This window comes from Protopterus annectens, chromosome 13.part0 (assembly GCF_019279795.1).
Source record: "Protopterus annectens isolate FY-2018-M chromosome 13.part0, PAN1.0, whole genome shotgun sequence".
In the NCBI taxonomy this organism is placed as follows: domain Eukaryota; kingdom Metazoa; phylum Chordata; order Ceratodontiformes; family Protopteridae; genus Protopterus; species Protopterus annectens.
In genome coordinates this window covers 796,030,110-796,044,453 of record NC_056747.1, presented here as the reverse complement: position 1 = coordinate 796,044,453, position 14,344 = coordinate 796,030,110, and the positions used below count along the sequence as shown (strand labels likewise).

The 14,344-nt window shown below is 37.9% G+C and overlaps 1 protein-coding gene across 1 annotated transcript in view; it reads left to right on the top strand.

The window, feature by feature from the left end:
* LOC122787678 overlaps positions 1-14,344 on the top strand; it is a 970,705-nt gene that overhangs the window by 653,504 nt on the left and 302,857 nt on the right. Inside the window, exon 12 of the mRNA XM_044054524.1 lies at positions 8,552-8,641. Within this exon, the coding sequence (XP_043910459.1) occupies positions 8,552-8,641 (90 nt within the window). The remainder of the gene's footprint in view (positions 1-8,551; positions 8,642-14,344) is intronic.

The window sequence follows — 14,344 nt, the reverse complement described above, 5'->3', positions numbered from 1 at the left end:
ACATTTCTGTCACTATTTTGCAGGGGAGCAAGCACCCCTGCACTGCCCACACCCCCTGCAAATAATATATATCAACTCCGAGATCGTACTACAGTGAGGAAGTGGGTTATTTCCCTCTTCCTCACTGAATAGCGATCCCCACTCAGAATGCTGAACTCGGATACTCAAACTACACTATCCATTCGCTGTAGTGTAGTTGATGTTTTCTGGTTTGGTATTCTGCCCATTGGAAAACTGCCGTTCGACAATGTCACACTCAACTGACTGCCATTCAGACACATGATAGTAAACCTATTGGGCCACATCCCTACTTTCAAGCACTATTCTTCTAATTAGCAGCCTATACCATGACTTCAATATTGTTAGAAATGTTAAACTATGACAGTGAACTGAGTAACATAATGTCTAATTCTGTTTATTTTTCTACCATTACCATTTCTTCTAATTTTATTGTTATGAATTTAAAAAAGCATCATCATACAAGTGCATGTTCATAACAGTATTATGTCATTACATTACATAAATATGCAGTTTAAGTCCCCCTTTATAGGTTCATAGGTAGGTACTAGGCTATCGGCCATAGGGCCCATACAAGCCTAGCCAAAAAATGTACCCTGGCTTTCGCCACCCAAGAAATTTATTTTCCTGTGCCCCTGTCGAGCAGAGCCACAGAAGTGACCCCGGGGTGAATTTCCCATTTCCCATCCAATCATCAAGATTTTTCTTGAAGAGTGCTAATGAGGAGCTCTGTTTGGCATAGATAGGTAGTCTGTTCCAGAGTATGGGAAGTCTCTGGGACAGGAATCTATCCCTCCAGCATGATCTGTTTATTGTGGTGACAAGGTTTAGGTCCCTAGAGCGTGTAGCTCGTAGGGATTGGGATTTCTTTAATAGTAGCTGTAAATGATATCCAGTCTTTTTCATGTACTGATTCTTATTAAATCTAGTAAAATACTATCTAGTACTTTATAGTACACATTCGACCTTTAAAACTGTAGTCTATACTAAATTCTTATGTCTTTTGTATCTAGGTCAGTATCGTTGAAATGCTCATTCATAACAGTAACTTTTTTCTTTTTATCCATTTAAAAATGTGTTCATAGTTCCAGTGTACATTTACTATGATGTACCACCACTCATATTCCACAGACCTATCTGGTTTGACATGCTCAACATTAAAGATTTGTCATCTCACAGACTTCGTAATAAACATCTGTTTGTTTTCAACTAGTTCATGCAGCTTCAGGTAGAGATACTCAGGCCTCTCAAACCATCACACTTTGAGCTTCATTACTCAGAAACAGTCTTCCTTTTCTGTTCTGTTCACCATGATCCCACATTCATCTTCCACCTCCACCAAGCTCACACCTTTAGCGTAATTAGCAGTACAGACATACATACATAGTCCATCTCATCTGCCTCATAAGACAAATGCATTGGCAATTCTTTTAACTTGATTTTCTCCTCATCTGCTTTAGCAAATGTTAAGATTCCATCAGGCAAAAACACATTTAACACAGCAGGAAAAGTATTCTTATGTTTTAATTTTCATATCTTATACTTCCAAATGGTCTCAACAAATTGCAGTCACTGTTACAGTGTAACCTGAAAGGAATCGTGATCTATAAAACAGGTCAACTGGCCACAGTAAAGCATTTCCCCTAGTTGACCCATTTGACCTACAATCTCTGATACCTTATAACAAACCTCACCAGCATTCTGCTTGAGTGGCATCATAGTGGTTTGTTGTTCATGTAGCATCTCACTGTCCTCAACTGCCACACAAGTTCATTTTCATATCATGATATTAACTGAACCATTATAACGCTAGGCATCTCTTATTTTTGTTCTGACTGAATGATCCATTGACTGATTATTCTTCACTGAACTGTAACAAATGTGTACTTCTGTGCAAAAAATCATGAACATTTACTGATTAGCATTTAATATAATGTGCAATTAAGAGATACTGTCTCACATGATACTCCAGCACCCATCTGTGTATGCTGTTCTTTGAAAGTAGCACTTCCAATACCTGCCTGCATCAGGGCTGTGTCATTCCTTACACCCTGTGGCAGAATATCTGCAGTGTAAACTGTATGTACACATAAGTATCATGTATAACATCGTACAAATGTGTACATATCTGAGCACTGTGGCATATCAGTATTGTATCTACCATCTATACCATGCAGAGAAACCTTTCAGAAGAAAGAGAACAAAAGTACAGTTGTGTACACTTGCCATAAATGTAGATGTTCGAGTGTATTCACTGTTGCAGTCATTACATTTGGGTAATCTGCTGGCAGGTTGCCCTCAGTCGGCCTGATTAACAAAGTCTTGGGTCCTGCGTCGGTTGCTGTCCCTTCTTCCATGACGTTAGGTCGTCAGGGGTATAAAACATGCAGCCGATGCCATTACATCAGTTTTTCTTGCCGCGCGGTGCCCGAAGCAGAAGCAGTTAGCAAGTGCCAGTCGGCCGACTCTGGAAATTTTCGTTTTCGAGTTTCAGAACCGAAGTCTTCAACTAAAAGCTAAGTACCCCATTGGGGAAACTTTTTCTTGCTCCTTACCGATGTCAGTAAAAGTTAATAATTGTATTACTTGTGGGAAGCAAATACCTCATAAGGATTTTCATTTGTACTGTATTCCTTGCCTAGGCCCTGACTACGACGTACCTTGCTGTCACTTTTGTGCTTTATTTAATCAGTGCACTATCCGTCGTCAGTACATATTTGCTTCAAAATATTTCAGTTCTCGGTTTAATTATCCAGAAATGACGTTGGTTAGCCATCTGACTACCGGAATACTGAAAAAACGCAAAGAAAAAGACAGAGACAGGCCGTTGCAACAGTGAAACACGATGAACATCCTCTGTTTAGTTATGAGACTCATGGATGTCAAGATAGCAGCAGAGCCACTTAATTCAAGGACCAGAGATCTCTCTCTTGCTCTCTTCTTGGCTATGTCCCATATGTCAGTCACATGCCTGTGATATTCTGAAGTCACCTTACAGTAGCCACTGACCATGCTAACATTGTAAATACCTCAGCCTATCACATATCCTTCTCACCAAGGTTACTCACTGCCATGACCCAGAAGCAGTGTATTATTTGTTTCTTTTTCCATGCCAAACAGCATTCTCCTCCTCTGCAAGATGACATTACACTTCCTTATACCTGATGTTGCCTTGTTGTAAGTCACAGGATAATATTTAGTATCATATACATGATTGCTAACATCCACAGAGATATTGAATTAAAAACCTGTTTCACAAAAGTCATAGTCCCAGAAATCTAAACAATAGTGATGTCTGCAAACCACATGTATACCACATGTATCAAATGTTGTCATCCATTGCAGTAACATCTTTCTGAATAAGAACAAACGTGGCATACCATTTTATAGCCAATCAGATTTAAATGAGCTGTGGCTCACTTGCATTTACAGCAACAGCCAGTCACATACAACCTTTCCTAAACTACACTCCAAAATGTGGAGCAGTAGCACTGTAGTCCACACAGTATGCATTTCTGGATGTGAACACCTGATGAATAGTAAGGTATTTTCACATGCAGTGTACACCACAGTATGGAATGTGTGTGAGTGACAGTATATTGCTATCTGCATATACAATTTTTTTTACATAACTGTAGCACAGTATTGGACATTCTTTTGCTTGTTTTGTAGATGGCCATGCCTGCAACCAATCTGTGCAGAATGAAAACACCAAAACATCAAGAAATATGAGACTACAATAGACACTTTTACAGATTGATCAAGCTGGAAGTGACATTCATTCATTCATGTCTGGAGAACTGTTCCATTGGGACAATGGTTAATAATTACATATTAACACAAATGATTGTGCTAATATCTGATGACAATATGTGCATTTTTTCACTGTACATCCACATACAATAATGTGTATGATTACTACATTTTGCTTCTTCATGGTAGCAAGTGTGTTAGGCATTCTGCTACTGTGCAGCTGCACAAAAGCTTGTCCAGGCAGTAAATGGACATAGCACATATGTATAAACTTAACTCATGATGTTTTTACCCAGTTATATCATATACAACTGTATAACCTTTATTTATATATTGCATCTATATATTGTCTTCAGATACTATGCTTTGATTCCCATGCATGTTTGTACTCCATCAGTGTTTGCATATACAGAGCAAATGTTTCAACAGTATGCTAGGTACGTTATGCAATCACACAAAAACTGAATATATAAATCATTAAGCAGTCCTGTCTGATACATCAGCTATAGCTGACAGATATATCCACCAATGAACATTGTGTTACAAAGCTCAAACATTTCTGTGTAGTTACCTGACATCTTCAGCTTGACAGTGTGACTTTTAAAATCCTAAAATTGTCTTGTTGTAGTCAGGTTCAACCCAAAGAAACATGTTAAAAAGAGGAGATGCCCTAGATGCCGTCACCTGATGGAAAAAGGAGAAATTGTTATTTGTGGGGAGATATCACCCTGCTTACTACAATTATTCTGCTTTGAGAATCAGACATGTAGCTCCTGTGAAATTTGGGACTGCTTTATATAGCTGCTCCTACAGACCATAAGAATTACAGTGAGTGGGTACAGGTACCATTATAAGTAGTTGAATCACTTCTGGATGAATCTGGAAAGGCTTCAATAACTGTGTAAGACAGCATGGTAGCATCTCTTGTATGATGTTGGTAAGCAGAACTGTATCAATGTTCACATGTCTTGCCCAGTGTACATGCACAATAAACATTACAACTCAATATATTTAGTTGTATTTACAGTTGAGGAGATCACGGCTGCCAACACCATGGTATTTGAGGTGAGTCAGTGAAAGTTATGGGGGGCACAGGGTGAATGCCAGTCCACCATGCCATAGACTCCAGCCCCTAACCACAATAGCATTGGGTGCTAACCCTAATGCTGCCCCCCTCCCTCAACACTAACCCTACACCTTACCTTCATAAAAACCTTAACAAAACCACAACAGTGGAACCCAGATGTCCACACATGGACTCAATTAACCATAATTATATACTAGCTGTAGATACTTAGTAGTTGCAGGCAGAAAATCCAACCTCCAAAAACGTCTGATTACAGTCTTTATTGCCAAATTAAACAAAAACAAAAAACAATAAAATAATTGCACCATAAAACACTTAACTTTTATCACCGCGTTTTTCATCCTGTAACACCAAACTTTATCAGACGTTTTCCCATTACCCCTTACTTCATTAAAATACCTGTGCCATACAACTTGAGAAACCACACTAGGAACAACAGAAAGAAAGGTACATATAAATGCAGGAAGTGTGTACAATGCCCTTATGTTGTTACTCAGCGTGCTGTTTATCTACCTAGTAGGGATACAGTAATACAAGCTAAAAGTTATGCTGTGACAGTAAGGGACTAATATACATGGCCACCTGCAAGATATGTATGTTTTTTATATAGGAAAGGCAGAAAGAGCATTAAAGCATAGAGTTTATGAACATTATTATGATATTAGAACAAAGAATGACAACAATGCTCTATATAAACACACAGTTACATGTAAGGAAGCTAGATTTTTGTTTTTTTCTGTTAGAGGAGATTAGTCATGATCCCGGGGAGGGCCATGGGAAGAGAGAATAGAATATAGAGAACTGCATTGGCAATTCATTTTATAAGCTAATTCCTCCCCATGGCTCAATGAAAATATTTTGTTAGCCCCTGTTCTTAAATTAACAGCAGCTAGGCTGTAGGGTTGTACTGAATGATAATTAAAAAGCTTTTATGAACATGTCTTAGAATTTTACAAATATGTTTTTTAAAAAAACAGAATTTATATATATGAATATGTGATATTTTACTAACAATACAATTTTTAAAATATCCCTTAAAGTTGTGTAATCTCATTAGGGAAGATAATATGAATGTTTATTCATGCTTTCATAGGTTCATAGGTATGTACTAGGCTAATGGCCCTGTAGCCTTTACAGTCCTAGCCCAAATAAAAAAATTGCCCAGGCACCATGCCACCTAATGTTAGTTCACAGTGCCCATATCCAGTAGGGCAACTGGAATGATCCCTGGAGTGAACTTTCTGTTACCCATCCACTCATCAAGATTTCTCTTGAATAGGACCAGTGAGGTGCTCTGCTTGACATGAGTAGAATGCTTATTCCAGAGTATGGACAGTCTTTGGGAGATGAACCTTTCCCTCTAGCATGTTCTGTTAATTGCGGTAATGAGGTTGTGATCTCTGGAGTGTGTGGCATGGGGGGATTGGGATTTTTTTCTGTCTTTTATTTCTGCTTATAAAATTGCAAAACATCCGCATGAAAATGTATTTTTAGGGAGTTTTTTATTAATATTTTATTTAATGTTTTTGTTTAATATATAATTATATATTTTAGCCTTAGGTATTGGTTGGGGTTAGCAAGTTCAGGTGGAGATAATGTGAGATTTTTAACTGAATAATTAATTAAGGATGGCATAGGCATTTAAATGAAGTAAGGGGTAATGGAAAAACATATGACGAGGTCCAGTGTTACAGGATGAAAAATGTGGTGATAAAAGTTAAGCGTTTTATGGTGCAATTATTTTCTTTATTTTTGTTTTTGATTAATTTGACAATAAAGATTGTAATCAGAAGTCTTTTGGAGCATGGATTTTCTGCCTGCACCTACTAAGTATCTACATCTAGTATATATTTTTGGTTCATAAAAACCTTCCAGTAACGCTGCTGTTATTCAGATGAATTTGAGATTAGTGTTATGGAGGGTTTTAATGATAATATTGGGAGACAAAAATAGTCTTCTTTTCTCGATATTATTTAATTCGATATTTTTTGTTTTCGGTATTGTGTATGTTTGAACTTTTTTTGTCTGTGTTTTCAATTCGACATTAAAGTAGTTTGATCATACACAATAAAGCTCTCTCTCTCTCTTTATATATATATATATATATATATATATATATATATATATATATATATCACATGCATCTATTTGAGTGTATGTGTGTGTTTTATATATATATATATATATATATATATATATATATATATATATTCACGTTGAATCATAGAATGTTCAGAACATCGGCGTTCTGATCATTGAGACCAGAACATCGATGTTCAGAACATTGAAGGTTCAAAATGAACCACACAAAAACCAAAAAACTTACAAAAACTATTTTATGCAGGGGGGCTTTGCCCCATTGCACCCCCACCCCCCCTACTTTAATGTTCCAACTCCGAGATCGCACTACAGTGGGGTAAGGGAAATCTCCCGTTTACTGCTATATGCAGTAGCGCTAAACAGGAGATTTCCTGTACCCTACCTGCAATGCCAACACTCAGATGGCACACAACATGCAGGGCACCTTGCTGCCCTGCATACACACCCAAAATTCTACAATTTCACTTACCTGGCACTTCCACTTTAAACCTTCGATATTCTGAACATCGATGTTCTGGTCTCGATCAGAACGTCGATGTTCTGAGCATTCGATGATTCGAAGTGGAACCATATATATATATATATATATATATATATATATATATATATATATATGTGTGTGTGTGTGTGTGTGTGTGTGTGTGTAAATCTCAGTTCATACTTACAACATAGGCATTTTGCCCAAACATTACCACAAAAAATAAAATAAAAAAAAAAAAACCTGCAGCAAGTGGCTAGTGAAGGATAATTGCTCTGTTAGCATGTCGTTAGTGCTAAGTTACACATACATCTATAAACAGGAAGTATGGATGGGATTAAAAATCTTTATCATCACTGCATGCCAAACCCTGCCAATAGTTCCTGTCTGCCTCCAAACATAAGCATGATTCAAAGACATGTCTATAGCAGAATGATCTGCTCACATAAACATTCTTCACTGCTTTGTCATTTACAGAACTGTGGCAGAATATTGCAACTCACAAGTGCTTCTAAATGCAGAGTTTCCTGTGTCACCTACAGACACCATATACAGTACACCAAATCAATGACACACCTGTAAGCAATGAATGAACAAACTATGGCATATGGAAGAGGGTACATGTGATCTATCAATACATGTCTTTTAAAATGCTTATGCAGTCATCATCATACATGCACCAGTACTCAAAGATCATGCCTTCGTCATTACAGCACATCACAGTAGAGGCCACACAGTCAAAATTCTTGTCCAGACAATAAGTATGAGTAGATATACTTGTATGTGAATATGGCTGCATATCCATATGTCATCCTGTATCAGCTATGCATTTTGAATCACAGCTGTAAATCATGCATCCTGTGTGCTCTATTTTGTTCCTTTATATAGGTATTGGCTTATAAGCTAAAAGTCTTAAATGTACAGAGCAAACAGGAACTGCTAAGTTTTGGCTATTACTAAACAACTACCTTTTAGCACTTAAAAATATTCCTTTCAGGATGTACAGCAGATAGGTAGAGACTTTGAGAAAGAGAGAGAGGGGAGATTTTTTGGGGAAAAAATACAGAATTGCTGTGACATTCTCTGAAGTAATCTCTTTTCCTTTTCTATAACAGAATGCAGAGAGAGGAACTCCGAAATCAATATATATTGAAAATGAAGGAAGAAGAAAGGCTAAGAAAACAGAAAGAAGAAATGGATGCCAGGTAATATGAAAAATGCAATGCAGGTTTCAGTACAAGGAAGGGCTTAGTGAGAGGGAATCTGTTACTCATAGAAGATAACTGAGGGAGGTGATTCCTCTCCTTTGAACAAGCTCATAGAGGGATGATACCACTGTTTATTCAAGAATATATGATTCCCAAATAAGCTTCCATTTACTTTAAAATAAAGCAGAACAAGCTCATATTCAGGAACATCAGAAACGTTGCGAAAACCTTTTAAATAAAAAAGTTTCTTCTGAATGTATGTTTCATAAAAAATAGATTAGAAAGGTGATACCATGTTAGTTAGATAGTAACAATAGTGTAAATCAAAGTATGTGGTACTTAGTGTCAGAAATCAGTTTAACAAGTGTTTATTAAGTACCCCTCTCTACTGTTGAGTTCTGTTCTTGTGCTACAGCATTAACAGTGGCCAGTGGCCACCAAAAAACAGTGGCAGTAAGCTGTTACACACTTTATGCAGACCTTTTTTATTTTTTTCTTTAACTAAAAAAAATCCGAATGAAGTGTTTAGCAGCTTCCCACAATGCTTCTCTGGTGGCTACTCTCTACTTGGCAACAGTCAGTGCGTTACGGCTTTTGAAACTATAAAATACTTAGTACCACTTTATTAAATTTTGTTCTCTAACTTTTATGGTACATAGATACAGATTAAGCTCTATTCACTACAAAGAATTCTGATCAGATGTCTCTAATTATAACCTATCTTATTATGTCAAGATTCACATTTCAAGATTTGATCTCAAGGTGAATTTATTGAACTTGATAAAAGACCAGATCCTAATCTTCTATACCATCTCCATTATGCAGCCAGTCAGACATTGTTAGTTATATGTAACAGAAGCAGATGTTAGCGTAGAGAGTGACAAAATGTACAAGGATTTGTTTGTTTGTTTAGATTTTGTTGACTGACATTGCTCATTTCTGAGGTAGACCTGAGGAGAAACACTCTGGCACAAATCAAGATGTTTCAAATAAACATGTATATGTATGAACACAAATATATGTCTTTTTAATATAAACATATACTAGAGACTTATGATATATTACATATACGGAGGAACACCATATTCCAGAGAAGTAAAGCTAAAGATTATATAACGAAACTCAGATTTATTATTACAGAACATTCCCTGTAGATCTACTGCCATAATGGATATATAAACTAGTCAGGGAATAGAAATTAGAAACTTAAATTACCAAAGACTAATAGTTCAAGGAAGCAGGTCAAATACACACAGTACTAAGATGAAGAAGGGATGGAGTTCACACAGATTTCATGCAGCCCACTTTTCAGAGCAACACAGTCATGAATGCTTTTTGAAAACCCAGCTATAGACCAAAATCTTCCATTGTAAGTTGATTTACAGCCTCCTAATCTTGTCATTTTAGGTCACCGGATTCATAAAGAAGTTCTGAAATCGATACTTACATGCTAGTGTGTAGTAAGTTTCAAGTGTTAGCATTGTCTCTTCCCCATAGAAAGTAATCCCAGTTTTAGCTGTGGTGTTTGTATGCTCCTTAAAGTTTACTGCCAAGTCCAGATACTTCTATGAAGATGATATCACCATCAGATCACAAGACACCATAATCCTGATTTGCACAGAGCTTGTATTGCTTCTGCCTGTTTCTTGGTAAGTTATATAATTTCAGCTTATTTATTTTATTTAACACTAATATGCTGCAGTAAGGCCAATTAGACAATGTGTCAAGTACAACTCGGTGGGCTATATTGTCTACCGTGGGCTGTATTGTCTATCTCCTTCATATAACAGTGCCAGTTGTCCATATAAGATGACAGTCAACAGTATACATTTTCATTTCACTTCAAAACAAAAAGAAGAGTAAAAACTAAAGAATCACTCTTGTGGTACTCCTGTCTTCACATAGTAAGGTACCAAAATTGCATTCTGACAAATGATAGATTCCTTGGGGTCTAAGGACCCCAAAGAATGGGCAACAACAGAGAGGGCCATAGTCAGATTATGTAGTCATCTCATTGCCTACACAGACACTGATAATATATATCTGACCATTGAACAAATGGTCACAGCTAACAGCTGTATAATGACAGCAGGTGTAACCAAAATCCAAGTAAAATTAATGTCCAAATACTACCAGAATGTTCCTGTATAAACATGCAAGACACAAACCAAAATCATCCAAGAGTCTTCTGGCTCAGAGTCAACAATATGCTTCACCCAGGTCAAACCACCCAACCTTCTACCTCTATCTCACAATCAGATAGCATAGAATCCCAATTCATCTCCTTCTTCATTCAGTTACTTCCCTTATAAATAGCAATCCCACCACAACTACTCCATCCCCATACCTGTCAACTGTCCAGATTTTTGCCTCGTATTTTTGGTCTTTTCCTCATAAAAGTTATGGTTTGCTGGCAAATCAGTGAGGATTGAATTAACTAAATAATGACATACATTTGAGTTTCAGACGTATCTTTCAGAAAATGCATGGTAACACAAAACCCTTTATTCGAGCCACTTTCTAAGTTTATAAGAACAATATTTAAAATTAGTCACTATTTATGAACTTTTATCCTCACATTAATTTTGGCTTTTTCCAGATTTCCTGTGCTAAAAGCTTGAGAGGTATGACCATCCTCCAAATAACAAAACTCATACAACCTGCTTCATCTTCCAAACTATCACCTCAACCACCATAAAGAAACTCCACCTTCAATTAAAAACTACCACCCTTACTCCAGACAATTTGTCTGGTGAGTACATCAAATTAGCCCCCAACACTTTAGCATACCCTATGTCCATCCTAATATATCAGTTAATAAGACAGCATTATGTTCCAGAACTGTGGAAAAAATCCTACATCCTCCCTCTTCTCAAAGAGGATACAGCTACAAATTTCTCTACCTTCCCCAATAGCTATACTATCACTCCTTCCTTGCTAAAATATTAGAAGAATGTATACAGTCCCAACTTTTCAAACATGTCTCTAAAAAAATCCTTTCCCACACACAGCTCAGCTTTAGGCCTCATCACAGTTCCACATCAACTCTACTTAACTTTTTAACTAATATCAACCAAAACAGAAGCCTAGGTAATCCAACTTCAGCCATCTTCCTAGATTATCAAAAGTATTTGACACCATCTCCAATGTAAAGTTTATTCAGAAACAACCCTCCATAGGACTAGTCTCACGCTCAGTCAGCTGGTTGACCAGCTACCTGTCTGATAGATCCCAAGCAGTTAAATGGCAAAGCAATTTCTCATCCTTCTTTCCGGTCTCTGTAGGAGGTCCCAAGGATTTATTCCAGGGCTGCTACTATTTAATATTTACATAGAAGACTACATTCAAACAGCAAACATGCTAGCATTATGCAATGCACAGATGAGTCACCACTCATCTGCACTGCAAAATACTTTCCTGAACTACAAATTCTAACCCAAGAATCTCTCTCCCCTACTGAATTATGATTAACTAACTCACAACCTTTTTCTGAACCCTAAGCAAACAAAAGTAATGCTATTTACTTCTAATCAACGTACTAGTGAAAACATAACTCCAACTTTACATTAAGTAATAACACCAATATCAAACTGGTGTCCCACATCAAATTCACATTAGATGAAAACCTGAATTTTGACCTTTATATAAAAGAAACAGTAAAGAAAACTTATGAAAAAATTAGGTTCCCTTTATACAGAACTTTGTTTTATGTGGATGGGGAGTCTGTTCCACAGCAACACTATCCTCAGAGATAACTTACTAAAAGGATACAAGGCCTAAACAACATATCCTACATGGACCAACTCAAAGCCCTGTCACTATACTAGGCATCCTACAGACTGCTAAGAGGTGACCTGTGTCTGGCATGCAAGATATCCTCCGATCCAATATTGAAGGATTTACTGCACCTCAGCAAGTCAAATGGCATCAGGAGTACTCGGTCTAGGGATGTAAACCCCTTCTGCAACATTAACAGAATGGCTTGCAGGGACAGGTATATCTCGTGGAGGATAGCCCTCCTCTGGAACAGATTCCTCATCCACATAAAACAAAATTCATCCCTGTCCATTTTCAAGTACAACTTGGATCTATAGATGGGAAACAGAAAATTTACCCCCAGGACTACCCCTTGTACTACTAATGGACAGAGGCAGCTCCTACATGCTTTATCCCATGCATGGGTCCCCTCAAATTACATTGGTATGATCCCAGTTATTGTCATTAAGTGTAATATATGACCATGGGATGGGTAAGGCCAATCTATAACCAAGTGGGATAGGTTATTTTGAGCACAAAAAGGGAAATTGGCTAGGCTTAAAATGGCCTCCAGGGGCAGCTAGCCTAGTACTTACCTATGAACCTATCACAGCTTATATGTTTAGTTTTGTAAATTCAGTTGTGTAATGTGGTTGTTGTGTTATTTGATAATCACTTATGTTGTTGTCCATAAGGCTGGTGGCACTACAACTACACATAAAGTCTTCTTACTATGCTGATACAGCTAGAGTACGTAAATTGAACAAGAATTATACTATAGGATCTAAAAAACAGTGAACCTAAAGGGAAGCTGTTCTGAATTGACTACTGCTGTTTCATTTGCTTCAGAATGGATTATAAATGGTGCCTCAACGGATCCTGGAAACTATCGCCCCATAAGCCTGACTAGCTTGGTCTGCAAAGCTATGGAAAGGATCATCATAGACCTCATAAATAAAGATATTGGGGACCTACAGACACTGGATCCTACCCAGTTCGGCTTTGTTAAGGGCAGATCCTCCCTCTTAAACTTGGTTGATTTCTTTGAAACAGTCACCAAGGCCATTGACGAGGGGAAGGTGGTCCACACAGCCTACCTGGGCCTCGCAAAAGCCTTTGATACAATACCCCACTCGGGCATTATAGATAAGCTCACCAGCTTAAATATAAACCCCTATGTCACTAGATGGATTGCAAACTGGCTCAAGGACAGAACCCACATGGTTAGAATTGCTGGAGCCATGTCAGACTCCAAACCAGTTACAAGTGGTGTCCCACAAGGCTCAGTCCTGGGACCTCTCTTGTTCGGTATATATTTCTCGGAGGTACAGGCCAACACGGAAGGACTGTGGCTGACCAAGTTCGCAGATGACTGCAAACTGGGCCATAATCGACTCTCCAGCCGACACAAGCATCCTCCAAAAGGGCCTCATAGAAACAGACAACTGGTGCCAGAGCCATGGCCTCAAGCTAAATGCCAAAAGTGTATAGTCATCCCTTTGGCAAGAACAAAGTGCCACAAATTACCACATAGGTGGTAATCCATTAAGTACAGAAGAAGTAATTAGGGACCTGGGGACCCAAGTTGATAGCAATCTCTCATTTGACAACCACGTGGCCAAAGTGGTTAGAAAAACATTTTATATAGCCCACCTAATCATGAAGGGATTCACATCTAGATCAGGGGAGGTCATCGTGCCTCTTTACTCATCCCTCATCAGGCCCATAATTGAGTACAATGCCCCTTTTGGGATGTACTTTACCAGACACCTGCAGCAACTGGAAAGACCCCAAAAGTACCTCACCAAGAGGATCAAAGGGCTCAAACAGATGCCATATGCTGCCCGGTTAAAGAAACTCCAGCTCTACTCAGTGGCATACCACCTGTTCAGAGGCGATCTGTGCCTGACGTATAAAGCCATGTCCAACCCAGAATTAATGGAC